At 33.4% G+C, this 15,585-nt stretch overlaps 1 protein-coding gene across 1 annotated transcript in view; it reads left to right on the forward strand.

Annotated features, from left to right (window-relative positions):
- Positions 1 to 15,585, forward strand: part of LOC128206684 (uncharacterized) — an 85,221-nt gene extending 69,636 nt beyond the window's left edge. Inside the window, exons 8-13 of the mRNA XM_052909297.1 lie at positions 1,276 to 1,380; positions 3,730 to 3,839; positions 4,865 to 5,797; positions 10,349 to 10,563; positions 14,621 to 14,838; positions 15,392 to 15,585. Of these exons, the coding sequence (XP_052765257.1) occupies positions 1,276 to 1,380; positions 3,730 to 3,839; positions 4,865 to 5,797; positions 10,349 to 10,563; positions 14,621 to 14,838; positions 15,392 to 15,404 (1,594 nt within the window). The 3' untranslated portion in view covers positions 15,405 to 15,585. The remainder of the gene's footprint in view (positions 1 to 1,275; positions 1,381 to 3,729; positions 3,840 to 4,864; positions 5,798 to 10,348; positions 10,564 to 14,620; positions 14,839 to 15,391) is intronic.

A 15,585-nucleotide genomic window follows, 5' to 3' on the forward strand; every position in this document is an offset into this window, starting at 1 on the left:
AGAGATATAGTGATATGCCATTTCATTATACGTGTATACTCTAATTTCCTGATGAAAAGGCGGTTAAAGCGCACAATCTACGTTGATTTAAAACATTTGTTTTTTTTATTTTTAAAGCATTCATGTTTAACTCATTTGATTTAATGGTCAAATGAAAAAAGCAACAATATATGCGATATTTTGGCGCTTTTTGAACTAGGAAATCTGTGGCCACATATATATTAATGAAATCTTTTTTAATTTTATAGCTGTACCTAAATCATATATATTTGATTATAATATAAAAATGCATTAATATCATTTTTTGACATCAACCTATATTTTGCGCCTTTAATCCCACCTTTGATACTTCTATGTGAATATCAGTATTTCTGGCCCCAATATTACAGAAATACTGAAGTCAAATCTAAATTTCAAGCTCAACTCATTTTACCGTATAACATCAACACTTATTTAAAATCGTATATATTCAAACTATTTTTAAAGCGTGTTTTCTCATCGAATGTTTTGATTAAAATCTTTATTTCCCAGGAAACTATACCTAGACCAATAAATGTACTTCAGTAATTGCTCAAGAGCAATTACATGTAGTTGTACTTTTCTTGCTGTGGGATAAATTTTCTTTGGAATATTGACGACGGTTTTTAAACAACCAATTCCATAAGGGAATGCATTTTAAAGACGAGTGAAAGACGTATATGATTTTCAATAACGTTTGATTTTATGTTTGAAAATGAAATAAGATAACTTAAGGAAGATCGTGATATTGAGGCCTTGTTCATGTATAGCATGAGTCTGTTAATGTTTTATTTTAAACCTTTTGTGATAATGACCCCTAAAACTATTTTCGTTAAACAAATATTATATATCAATTTCGTCCATAAATGTTTTATCACGAAATGATGTTACTGAGGTCCTGTTACGTGATATTATCCCTTAAAAATATTTTGTTATAAATTAATTTCGTCCATAAATGTTACTTTGTCACGAAATTATGCTTCTGAGGTCCTGTTACGTGATAATGTCTCTCAAAACTATTTTCGTTTCAAACAAATTTTATATAATAATTTTGTCCAAAAATGTTTTTTTTAAACGAACGCATGTTACTGAGGTCTTGTTACGTGATAATGTCCCTTAATTTTTTTTTCATTAAACAAAATGTATATATATATTTCGTCTAAAACGTTTTTTTTACGATGTATATCACTTTCTTTATTTTTGTGGGGTAAATGGAATATGAGATTCGGTATGATTGTAACGTCTGACACATTTCAGAGACGAGATTTCCTGGGGCACGGTAAATGCAGAGTTTCTAGGAAAGTACAAACCTTTGGTGAACAAGGATCAAAGCGAGTACTGGATGACTTTGGAAGACTTCAGGTATTAATTCCTTGTACAATCGATGCTAATGCGTTCAGTCTAGTCATCAAGTTTATGATTACTTTATGACAATTCTGTTTCTGATAATCAAGCTCGACTGCGCTTCCTTTGTTGAAATTAAACTAAATGGATGTAACGAAGCAATGAAACTTACTTCTGGAGAGCCTCGAGTTCATCATCTCTTGTGTGTGAAATGCTGTATCGTGGGTAAAGTGATGGTAAGTGTGTGTCCCTGTTGTGTTTGATAATAATATGAAAATGTGAATCAAACAATTGGATTCGTTGTCAGATTTGTTTGATAATAACTGGCTTGTTTCAAGGGAAAATAAGCGCCCTTATTTGCTAATTTTACTTTTTAAATGATATGGAATTTTATTTACAATAAGGTCTATATGCAGGTCCGAAAATTGATGAAACCTGAATATGTTTATTCATGTTTTGAGTTGATGCAGTTAGTTTTTGTCAGATACTAGGGCGGGGGGTTACAAGAATCATTTGATATTTTTGTTTGTAGTAAATGGAAATTTTACGGGCAATGTGAAAAAATCCTAAGAAAACGGTGAACGTCTGGGTAGAAGTGATAAGTGGACTTACAATGATCACACTGTGAACGTTGTATATTATTTTTACTATCTCGGTGTTGTATTTTCCTTATGCAGACTTTTAATGGCATCGCACTCAGGCCTTTATAAAGTTTAACCGGGTCCCCATTGACATCATGGTGCCTTTGTTTTTTCTGTCTTAAGGTTTAATTCAGAAGTTTGGGGTTATATGCAGACGAAGATAATAGAAAGAGTACATAGATTAAGTGGGTATTAAACGTCAAACGCTCTACATACCCGTTATCGATTTATGGAGTGTTAGGCAGATTTTAATTATATATTCAGCAACGCATGCATGTTATTAAATATTTCCCGAAGTTATACTAAAGTATGAGAAATTAGATAAATGTATTCTCAGGGCATTTATCAAGAAACAATACATTGATCTAAGTGATAGCCAACGGTATAAAATGATCTTCTAAAGATCTTTTTTTTCAGCAGGTTCTCCAGTGTCTGTTAATATTCGTGGATTTTTAACCATGTTCAAAGAAATATAACAAGATATACATTAAACAGGTCGGTGGTCTATAATGGAGTCACTTTCATTCATCAATGTATTTGTATAAGGTAGTTTACAATTTTCAAATTGTCAACTCGAAGTAATTTAGCTAAACTGAGATTGTCCCATGTGTCCTCTTATAATTTAAATATGGAACTAGATACATAGACAAGATAGTAAATATACATTGTGCAATTTTAACGGTATTGAAGATGAAATTCATTCCATTTAATTTGGTCAATGTTAAAGATTAACGACATGATTTTATTTCTAGATGTTATGATGGAAATTCAAGTATGATGATGCCAATAAGTCCATTATTTAATTCAGATAATAAACCTCTGTTAATATTTTTTTTCTATACCAAGGCTTAGATAAAAAGAGATTTAAATTTATAAAGTAACATTTAAGGGCATATCCACACACTATACTGTTATTATTTTAGTCTTCATGATATTGCATACCATTCTTCTAAAAATATATTGCAAAATGATTTATTTATTATTTCATTTATTATATTCATTTATGTTATATTTATAATTTGTGTAAATAACGCTGTGCTAAATATGCTTAAGTTTAATAAGCATTCTTCTATGCTTAAGTTAAATGACCAATCTTCTATGCTTAAGTTACATAACCATTCTTCTATGTTTTAGTTAAATAAGCATTCTTCTATGCTTGAGTTAAATAAGCATTCTTCTTGATTAAGTTTAATAACCATTAGTCTATGCTTTAGTTAAATAAGCATTCTTCTTCTATTCTTAAGTTAAATGAGCATTCTTCTATTCTTAAGTTGAATAAGCATTCTTCTATGTTTTAGTTAATAAGCATTCTTCTATGTTTTAGTTAATAAGCATTCTTCTATGTTTTAGTTAAATTAGCATTCTTCTATGTTTTAGTTAAATTAGCATTCTTCTATGCTTTAGTTAAATTAGCATTCTTCTATGTTTTAGTAAAAAAACATTCTTCTATGCTTAAGTTTAATAAGCATTCTCTATGTTTTAGTTAAATTAGCATTCTTCTATGTTTTAGTTAAATTAGCATTCTTCTATGTTTTAGTTAAATTAGCATTCTTCTATGTTTTAGTTAAATTAGCATTCTTCTATGTTTTAGTAAAAAAACATTCTTCTATGCTTAAGTTAAATTAGGATTATTCTCTGCTTAAGTTAAATAAGCATTCTTCTATGTTTGAGTGTAAAAATACCTTTATATTCTATTCTGTTTAGTTCATGAATTACTTTATTGCAGGTGCAACTTTGGTGGGCTGATTATATGCAGTAGTGATGTACCGTACACAACAGATGCTCTGACGACGGACAGATGCTATCGCAGAATGTCGGAGGAGGAGATCAAATCGGGTACATGAACATTTTTGAAATCAAATTCCGATTTAAATACAGAAACAAGATCAACAGAATGAAAAAAAATACAAATTCCATTTGTGATTTTATAAAATCAAAAACCATAACCTATATGATGATATTATAGGTTACGGGGTTGGTAGGTGACCAGATATAGGACATACGGCGTTCGAACTCAAATACGGTTTCCCGCGCCCCGTATATCCATATCGGACCACCTACTATCTCCGTAACGTATATATCACATCGCCAACCTGTAAACATTGATCAGTTAATGGGAAATGTTTCATTATTCATCGGAATTGGAAAAAAGACGCCTCTTAGGTAAGTAATAATTAAGTGACCCAATATGCAAAAAAAAATGAGGTCACTATGCGACCAGTCCTTGACTAATGCCCTTGCGTCATTGATGGTGGAGACGTGAGAACTTTTCAATGTGGAAGAAATCTAAAAAAAAATCAGATTTCATTCAAACATTATATCTGCTAACGTTTTTTAAAATCGATGTCTTCAAAGACAATATCTGAGCAAATATCAACATCTGTTGAAAGGTTTCAGCTGTCAGTATCTTCTCACTTCTTACGGTTTGCCCCTGCACTTTATTCGTAATGCTTCTTTTTCGTAAAAATGGCATTCTACAAACCATTAACAAGACCCTTTAAATGTATATATCGTATTAGATGTATTTCATTAATTTAATTTCTTTATATCAAAAAAAATGGTTTAGGACGCTTACGCTATGCCCTTGTACGAGGATTATCATGAGCGAATGTCTATAACATTAAAAGAAACCTTTTGAAAGGCCCTGTTGGTACTCAAAATAACGACTGTTTTAAGTACAGTCCAACCCTGTTGGCTGGAACTCTCAGGGAGAAGGTTTACCTTCAGTATAAAGAAAACGGTCCTTTTAATCTAGTTCGAGCCAACGGGGATTTCGAGCCAAGCAAGTTCGAGCGAGCGGGGTTCGACTGTATACCGAAATACACCAATTATCAGAAATGTTCAAAACATTATTGTTACAGGTCAAAAGACGATATTCTCTGCTAAAGATCGACGACGCAGCAGTGAAGGAAAACATAACAGATCTGTTGGAGACAATTTCCACAGTTTGCACAGAAACTCACAGCCATATGTTGAACGCAAAAAGAAGCATTCGGCGTACGCAAAACTTGCTTTTACTCGAACCAGTATTCCATCTGAACCCGGTATTACGAATGACACAGGCATTCTTGTTCGGGAAAACACAAAAACGGTCAAAGTTGACAATTCCTCATTCAACAAGTTGAGGTCTAAACGACATTCAAATAAGCAGTCTAAAAGCGATACGCTTTGTATGAGCAAACACCAAAGAAAGAAAAGTGCCTTTGCAGAGAGAGCTAAAAGTGCTGAGATATCAAAACCAGATCTACAAGTTTGTGAGCGAGCAAATAGTGCTGATGATATGCTAAGGACGAACGACAAAGAAGGGGGTAAAGGGAAAGCACAGCTCACGCTTGCCACAGACAAACACGTCGGTAAACTGGGTGCATCAAATTGTTCAGCAGACAGACAAAATCAAAACACCGAAACTGGTGAATATTTACGACGTGACTCTGACAAAGTGCCAGCGCTGAGTCAAACCAAGCATCCCTTGCCATCTCCAGCTATATCAATGCGTAAAGAAAGTGTAGATTTTGTTCAAACAAGATCGGATAGCCTTGTTTCAAACTCATCTGCAATTTCAGACTGTCATAGCACGTTTTCTGCATCAGATATAACACTGAACATGCAAAGTGGTCTATCAAGAGAGAATTCATTCAAAAGGCCAAAAAGCGCACCGGGAAATTTCGTGCGAAGTGCGTCATCAGGCTCATTACCAAATATGGTAGTGAACAACTTTATAGCCTCGTCTTCAGACAACTTCCGGTCACATGGTTCTTGGCGATACATAATTGAATATAGAGGCAAATGGGAAAGTAAGTATTAGTTTACTGTTGAGCAACACATAACATCATTGTTAAATTCGTAGCAAATGTTTAATTATACTTTCAACGCATGCATACATTTTATAAATTATATTATATTCATTTTTTATGCTTGTGATCAGATATAAAACTGCTGATATATGCAGCACTTTGCGTCGAACGAATCTTGTTGAATGTGCCATTTTCTAAGAAGTAGTCCATATAATAATGTCCATAATAACATCAACAGTGTATTATTTTATTCGAAAGCATTTTAAAATGCCAATTCCTTCTCACAGTTTTACGTCCCAAGGGTGAAATATAGTTCTTACAGCTACCACAATTTATTACAACACTTGATTAGTTTTTCACATTGTCGTGACATCGAAACTATCTAATTGGAATAGAAGAAGAAAAATGTTCAGAAACGAAATCATACACATCATTTGTTCCAATTAGGTCAACATAAAACCCCTATTTCAACATTTCAATAGATATAAAATATGCATTTAAAACAATTATATGGACGGGCGAAATATTGTTTATAATGACAGCTCCAAATTTTAATATGATATGTTGGGGGATTTAAGATAGTTTCGTGTAAACATTAAGTGAGAAAAAGGATCGTTTGCAAACAAAATGATGAATTTGTATGGAAAAGTACCGATTTATGTCCGTGTTATATCATCGGTAAAGAGGCAGTCGTTAAAAAGGCTGAATCGAAAATGTTCTAAGTGTTTTGGGAACATTTGTTGTTGCATAAATCTCATTTAAAACTGTTTAGATGCACCTCTTAAATATTTCAATAACGTTTTATTAAGCGCCCTCCCGATGCCGTGAATTATGCTGAAGTATAGAATAGGGACATAAAACAAATATTAAGTAGAGTGTACACATGCTATTTGAACGTAGACGATATTATGAAAAAAAATCATCTGTATATCGCATTTTTCACTTCGTAATTGATCGCCTTTTTTACGAACGCAATGCATTTCGGGCCTAAGTATTTTTTCAGTTTATAAATATTTAAAGGAATAAAGGAATAAATATCTCATGCTGTCTTAAATCGCATTTATAACGCAAATAGCCTTTTACAATGCAACAAACAAAACTCAGAACTCATCTGATATCTAATAAAGTAGATGTGATATATGATAACAGAGAATTCGCTGAGTACTAATGTAACAAAATGTACGAAATGGACATGAAAAAAAGATGAGATGTTACACAGTAAGTCTGCTCAAATCTGCCCATAGTCTGGCGACTGTCACTGCCTATAATGTATAATGTACTGTTCTGTCTGATAATTGCTGCTGAAAATGCTCTTTACATCTACAAAATATAGCCATAGGTTAATGGGATAATAGAAATATAATTCTAGAGCAAAACTTTTACTTAAGTACAATTTATTATGTTGAGTTACTATTCAAATACATTTTGTGCTCTAGAAATATTTATTAATATATATTATTAAAATATTTGAGCACTGATGTTTATCAACATAATGTACCAGAGAATTAGCTTTTAAAACCATTATGTAATTTTGAAAACAGTTATATGAGTTCAGATTGAGATTGAAATTGGACTTGATTATTTTCAAGATATTGGACCCATCCTACATTTAAAATACAACGGATCAGACGTAATATAATCTCGCTTTCGATTAAAATAAATAAACTTGGCTCTGTATATTCGAAATTTAATCATTCTCTCGTATAAAATTATTAGCAGCAGTCTACTAGATACAATTATTCAACAAAACATTAAACGTAGAAAGAAATGGAAAATCTGCAGACTGGAAATTAGAAATATAACGAAACTCAGGAAGATAATATTTCCGCACGTATTTCTCGAATTGAAAATGAGAAAATATCGATAAAGCAAAAGACGGCCTGGAGCGTTCAAGGATATATTTCATTGAAAAGGGGGAAATTATTTCACAATAGTTCTCAGTCCGCCCGGTTAGCTCAGTCGGTAGAGCGTTGGACTGTTAATCGGACAACCCGGGTTCGATTCCCGGGCGGACCAGGTCACTTCTGTTGTGATTGGTTATGAAATCCTTTCTACGACCATTCGCACTGTACCACTGCCCCTGGCATGTACAGAAGTTGTCAGTTCCTTGCAGAAGTGAAGGCACCTAGTACTGGTTCACCGCCCAGGATAGGTGTGCGGTGGTTGAACTGTCACTCTGGGACCCTTCAATGTGCTCACGCCGGGACCCGGAGTATAAACTACTAACACCACCACCACAATAGTCCTCAATGCCTTGGAAATCACGTCAAAGTATGGAAGTTATTCAGCCACCGTTAAGATATATGGAGCCAGGGCAAGTATTCATTCTTGAGCTTATCCTAAGACAATTAGATTAAATGATTCAATACAGCCTATTGGTCAGCTAAATATACAGGTTAATCGAAACACCTAGATTCTAATTCAATCTATGTTGGTCACTGAATGCGACCCCAAAATAGTTCGATGGTCATACATTAGTTTCATCATTTTTTTGACAAGTCATTGAAGACATATTTTTTAGTTTCAAATTCAAGATATGAAATAGATGGCATATTTTTACTAAAAAAGTGTACCTGATACGTTTGCTATTTTGTCAAAGAGAATCAGAATATCTTAAAAACTATCTAAAAAGATATTATTAATTAGCAACAAAAACTTAACCTAAAAGTCCACTTTCCATTTTACCAAGCATTATAAGATAATCAAGAAAACATTACATATATGTCTGTATGTTTAAACAAGAGGCAATCAGATCACATACACGAGTACAGGGATTAGTTTGATTTAAGACGGTGCTGTTTTTTTAGATTTCATAAAAGCTTATAAAACAGTTAATTGGTAAATCCTGGTTTATATGTTCATTATAATGTAAAGAATTCAAACTTTCCTTTTTTAATTGGATGAACACGCTGTACTGTCATATAACGTTAGAATCTGTAATCAATGGATGGCTCTCAGATTCATTTAGATAACAGCGTGGTGCATGGCAAGGTTATCCTCTTTAGATTTATGACAAAATAAACAGGTTGGCATAAACTGGAATTTAAGAAAAAAGAATCCCCTTAAAGATCGTAGTCATTATTATTTTTTTTCAGAGTATTTTTGTTGATTTCTATTTGTTGTTAAAGAAATAAAACGAAAAAAGAAAATGGTTGCCATCTGCGGAGTGGCTTTCTGAGGGTTGAGGTTTCGAATAAAGCTCTTAATTGAAACGATTCCCAGCTGCTCTTTAACAAATTATCACTGATAAAAACGTTGTGGATGGTGTGGACCGGCAGACCACATTGTTATGCAACTTCGTGGCCAAACCATTCCTCTAGTTATTTCGAGAATAAAAATGCCTTACAAGCATTGTCTTCTGTAGGAATCAACACGTGTTTAATACGTAGGTCCAAATTTAGACTTTTACAATATAGATATTGGACATGTATTCCTCTCCACGATAACACTTGTCTAAAGGAGAGCTCGGTAGCAAACTAGCCGAATCATATAACACTCATAAAACAATTCTGACCTTTCAGGTTAAAATTGAAAATGTACCTCTCCACCTACAAACCCGCAAGAAGGTATAGATCCAAGAGTAAAGTTAATTCTATGCCATATCTTTTACCAAACTTTAGTCGACGAGGCATTTTATCTTCAGAATGCAGGGGAAGCAATTTCGAATAGTTAAGCATGCATTTCACATGCATATTTTATAAACGGCTGTATTTATTTCCCTGAGACGTTGACTACAATTACACTGATGTTGGGACAAAAAACAAACAGATTAGCACAATAAATTCTGGCCAGATTTTCGCCAATAATATGAAGCGTTACACTCTAAAGCACTTTATTATACCTCCTAAACTTGGTGGTGAGAGAAATGAAGAAATCACCTTGTCCCGTCCGTCCGTACGTATGGCCAACGGTCCGCCCGTCCGGACCAACGTAGGGGTGTTAAGGGGGTGAGTTTATTAGGGTTAGGAGTTTTGTCCGGCCGCCCGTCCCGGGTAATCGAGAAAGTCTACTTTAAATACGAATATTGACTGTGTTGCAGGAAAGTGCTTTGCAAAAGAAACATATTTTTAGTTTATTGTTACTTTAAAGATATTGATTATGTTTACATTTTATTTTAACTTTTTTATTTTATACAAATAATGGTGAGGAGACTTTTTTTGCCAAAAAACATCATTTCTGTGTATGGGATTTTAGAGATATTGTACTTTGATTTTTTTATACTTTTTTATTGGGACATGTCTACTTTTGTCCATAACTTCATATATTTTTTAGGTATTTACTTAAAATTTCATATACATATTGCCTGTGTACAGGAGAAGTGCTGTGCATAATTATATATATATAAACATTGCTCTGTGTTTGGTATTTATAGAGTCATTGCCCTATACATATTGAAGTTTTTTCGGGGTGGGGGCGGGAATGCACCCCATTGATCCGTTAGTTGGTGTATTTATAGACACAGTTTTCCCGAGTATAAAAATATTGAATAAATGGGTACCACCTACAACTGGTGAGTGATTTGTTTTAAAACAAATAGCCCGTTTCTTTCAGAGAGTGAATCTGGAGTCAGCAGTGTCGATATGAAGCTCCACTCAAGAAACCCACGAATTCTTCTCAACATTCTCCATCCGGACGCCATCAACAGGATTGTCGCCCCTGGTTACCATGGCAGAAGTCACGTGATCGTCTCCCTGATGCAGGACTACCGTCACGGTGCTAAAACTGCCAACAGTCTTCTCATGCCGATAGGCTTTTCTATCTACAAGGTATTTAGAACGAGCAGCAACAGTATTAAGTACGAACAGTAAACAGTACAAGCAGTAAAAGTATTTAGTACGATCAGTTAAAGCATTTAGAACGAGCAGTAAAAGTATTTAGAACGAGCAGTAAAAGTATTTAGTATGAGCAGTAAACGTCTTTAGTACGAGCTGTATTAGTATTTAGTACAAGCAGTATAAGTATTTAGAACGAGCAGTAAAAGCATTTAGAACGAGAAGTAAAAGTATTTAGAACGAGCAGTAAAAGTATTTAGAACGAGCAGTAAAAGTCGTAAGTACGATCAGTAAAAGCATTTAGAACGAGCAGTAAAAGCATTTAGAACGAGCAGTAAAAGTATTTAGTATGAGCAGTAAACGTGTTTAGTACAAGCAGTAAAAGTATTTAGAACGAGCAGTAAAAGTATTTAGTACGATCAGTAAAAGCATTTAGAACGAGCAGTAAAAGTATTTAGAACGAGCAGTAAAAGTATTTAGTACGATCAGTAAAAGCATTTAGTACGATCAGTAAAAGCATTTAGAACGAGCAGTAAAAGTATTTAGAACGAGCAGTAAAAGTATTTAGTACGATCAGTAAAAGCATTTAGAACGAGCAGTAAAAGTATTTAGAACGAGCAGTAAAAGTATTTAGTACGATCAGTAAAAGCATTTAGTACGATCAGTAAAAGCATTAAGAACGAGCAGTAAAAGCATTTAGAACGAGCAGTAAAAGTATTTAGTACGATCAGTAAAAGCATTTAGAACGAGCAGTAAAAGTATTTAGAACGAGCAGTAAAAGCATTTAGAACGAGCAGTAAAAGCATTTAGAACGAGCAGTAAAAGTATTTAGTACGATCAGTAAAAGCGTTTAGTACGATCAGTAAAAGCATTTAGAACGAGCAGTAAAAGCATTTAGAACGAGCAGTAAAAGTATTTAGTACGATCAGTAAAAGCATTTAGAACGAGCAGTAAAAGTATTTAGAACGAGCAGTAAAAGCATTTTGAACGAGCAGTAAAAGCATTTAGAACGAGCAGTAAAAGTTTTTAGAACGAGCAGTAAAAGCATTTAGAACGAGCAGTAAAATTATTTAGTACAAGCAGTAAAAGTATTTAAAACGAGCAGTAAAAGTATTTAGTATGAGCAGTAAACGTCTTGAGTACCAGCAGTAAAAGTATTTAGAACGAGCAGTAAAAGTATTTAGTATGAGCAGTAAAAGTATTTAGAACGAGCAGTAAAAGTATTTAGAACGAGCAGTAAAAGTATTTAGTATGAGCAGTAAAAGTATTTAGAACGAGCAGTAAAAGTATTTAGAACGAGCATAAAAGTATTAAGAACGAGCAGTAAAAGCATTTAGAACGAGCAGTAAAAGTATTTAGAACGAGCAGTAAAAGCATTTAGAACGAGCAGTAAAAGTATTTAGTATGAGCAGTAAAAGTATTTAGAACGAGCAGTAAAAGCATTTAGAACGAGCAGTAAAAGTATTTAGTACGATCAGTAAAAGCATTTAGAACGAGCAGTAAAAGTATTTAGAACGAGCAGTAAAAGCATTTAGAACGAGCAGTAAAAGTATTTAGAACGAGCAGTAAAAGTATTTAGTACGATCAGTAAATGTATTTAGTACGATCAGTAAATGTATTTAGAACGAGCAGTAAAAGTATTTAGTATGAGCAGTAAACGTCTTTAGTACAAGCGGTAAAAGTATTTAGAACGAACAGTAAAAGTATTTAGTATGAGCAGTAAAAGTATTTAGAACGAGCAGTAAAAGTATTTAGAACGAGCAGTAAAAGTATTTAGAACGAGCAATTAAAGTATTTAGTATGAGCAGTAAAAGTATTTAGAACGAGCAGTAAAAGTATTTAGAACGAGCAATTAAAGTATTTAGTATGAGCAGTAAAAGTATTTAGAACGAGCAGTAAAAGTATTTAGTACGATCAGTAAAAGTATTTAGTACGAGCAGTAAAAGTATTTAGAACGAGCAGTAAAAGTATTTAGAACGAGCAGTAAAAGTATTTAGTATGAACAGTAAACGTCTTTAGTACAAGCAGTAAAAGTATTTAATACAGGCGGTAGAATAATCTAGTACGAGCAGTATTTGGTACGAGCAGTAAAAGTGTTTAGTATGAGCAGTAAAAGTATTTAGTACGAGCAGTATAAATATTTTGTACGAGCAGTTAAAGTTTTTGTTGCGAACAGTAAAAGTATTTGGTACGAACAGTAAAAGTATTTGGTACGAGCAGTATAAATATTTTGTACGAGCAGTTAAAGTATTTGTTGCGAACAGTAAAAGTATTTGGTACGAGCAGTAAAAGTATTTGGTACGAGCAGTAAAATTATTTGGTATGTACGAGCAGTAAAAGTATTGAGTACGAGCAGTAAACGTATTTAGTACGAGCAGTAAAAGTGTTTGGTACGAGCAGTAAAAGTATTTAGTACGAGGACTAAAGGTATATACGGATAACATGGGGAGAAATACATTTTTTTCACAATAAAACAAGCGTTTCGGGGAAACATTTGTAATTCAATTATAACTTGATGCATGTGTCCGTAAAAACGAAACTTGTCTTAACGCATCCGATGTAGTGAACTGATAAATGTTTCGTGTTATCGTGCATTTTGCCGTAATGTTGACAACCATATGCTTTTGATATCATTTGTAAGGGTAATTCGAACTTATTACTAATATTTTGCAAGATAAAGGACAGAAAAACGTTAAAGATGCAGTTTTTGTGTTTTTGTTCTCTATTTTAAGGAAAGTCGGACGTATGATGTCATATTTTGCAACCTTTTAAGGTCGAAAAATTTAATTGAAATACATTTTCGGTATCATTTTCTAAACTCTCTCTAAACATCGAACCATTTTCGTACCAAAATAATATGGGTTCGCCAGACTTCTAAAATTCACATACTTGTACGTTGATTACATTAAAGCAAAAGTGAGACTATTTCTGTTTGTTTTCCACGGTTGATACGATCTGCAATCCTTTATAGCAATGTTAGAAATTGCCAGACAGCATAATGAGCATTTTGTCAAGGGAGTTCAGTGTGGCTGCGTTCCGTACGATACTTCAAATAAACATATCATATTAATGAAACGAAATATATCTAGACAGTTCATTAGGAACTTGTATAGTGTTTTATGGAATTGCCAACAGTTCAAAGAGGAAATAAAAGTCGATGAAAAATTATCAATCTAAATGTTAATGAGTATCACGATTAAATCATAAGGCTTTTATAATGAAAAAAACAAAACAACAACAACATATAATTTGTGTACAGATAAAAAAAATGGCCTTTATAAATGGGGGTTTTCAATTAAAAACTTCGTGGCCACTAATATCCCTGTTAAAAATTGCCAAGATATCGCTGATATGTTTTATCTGTGCACACTTTTTGTCATTTAAGTCAAATGAGTGAAAATGAAACAAAAAACAAACAATGTTTTATGCAAGTTTTATTTACTGTTTGTGGGTTCTGGTCAATCGAGAGCATTGAATGCTAGTTGATATTACTAAACAACAACACTATTTAAGCAGGTGCCAGGAAGCGATAATATTGTTGTAGAAATATTATTGCATTAACAATGTTCGTCAAGGGACGGTCCCAATCAAAGCGGGAATTTTCATTCATGTTTTTGTTGGCCACAGTGGCATTACATATCATTTTGTAAAAGGTTTCAAAAATCACCGTAGCAATTCTGTTATGCAGAGTGTATGAGTTGTAAAGGTGTATGCCTCTCACACAATTATGAGGTTATGGGTACGATTCCCCAGGGTTTCTATTCATGGCCTCTCAAAATAATGCACATGTCAATTGTAACCACGCGCCCCCCCAGGTCCGGTGGTATACCGGGGATAGCCGGGGAAATGGGCCGTGCTTTTACCTTCCATGTGGCCTCGTAGTGCCGGGTGAATGCGGTGGTTCTAATTTACTGGTGCATAAACACTTGTACTGGTTTCTACTCAGGAAACGGTACTCCAGAGTGATTATATAAAGTATCAGCTTTCGTTACAATCAAGCTAAAAGAAATTAGCATAAACTAATAAATAACATTTCTCTTTAAACTTTCAGACGAAGAACCCAAATAGAGATGAAAAGAGAGCTTTGGCGAAGTTATCATTGGTAGGGGAGGTAACCTCGGAGTCAGATAACCGAGAAATTTCTACGCGATTTGACCTTTCACCCGGGAACTATTTTGTGGTGCCATATTGCCTGTCGGATAACCATTCGGGCCAGTTTTATGTCCGGGCACTTGCTGAAAAAGACCCAGTGGCTGGGAAAACCGGATGGTATAGGTTTCTTTTTCTACTATAAATAATATTTAAAAATAATAACGCATTGATTAGTATCATAGACAAAGAAATATGATATATACAGACACATAGATAAATAGAAGTCATATGGATCACAAGTAATGCAAAAGCTTATTCGAAATTGTGTTATAATAGAACTCTTCTACTCTTGGGGTTCTTTTAAATTGGTCGAGAGTGTATGTAGCACAAGGCTTGAATAAAATGACAAAAAAATGCCATAGAAGATATAGAATTTTACCAGCTTTAATATACTATCTTGTTAATAAATCTTAAATTATCATATTATCAAGAATGAAAACAGCAAACTATTTTTGATTTATTCTTTTCGTGATATGAACGCCACCAGAAAATCTGAAAATAAGAATGAGAACCAAAGTATATATATATATATATATATATATATATATATATATATATATATATATATATATATATATATGATAAATTTGTCTAAGACTCAAACCAACTAGTCTAAATGCGTCATGAAATTGTGTTTCAAATCCTAAAATAGGTTCTTTTTTATTTTCAGCGAGATATCCTAGGCGAAAACTACAGTTTAAGTACGTCATGAAATGACGAACTGAAATTCACTAAAAGTGACAATTTCATTTAGTTTTGTTATTGATTTAGAAGTAGACTTTTTTGTGTAAATATACATTTTCGTACCATATGCATTTCTGTTTTTGCTTTAGGGTTGTTTTATTTTATTCAGTTTGCAACATT

This window comes from Mya arenaria, chromosome 10 (genome assembly GCF_026914265.1).
Source record: "Mya arenaria isolate MELC-2E11 chromosome 10, ASM2691426v1".
Lineage (NCBI taxonomy): Eukaryota > Metazoa > Mollusca > Bivalvia > Myida > Myidae > Mya > Mya arenaria.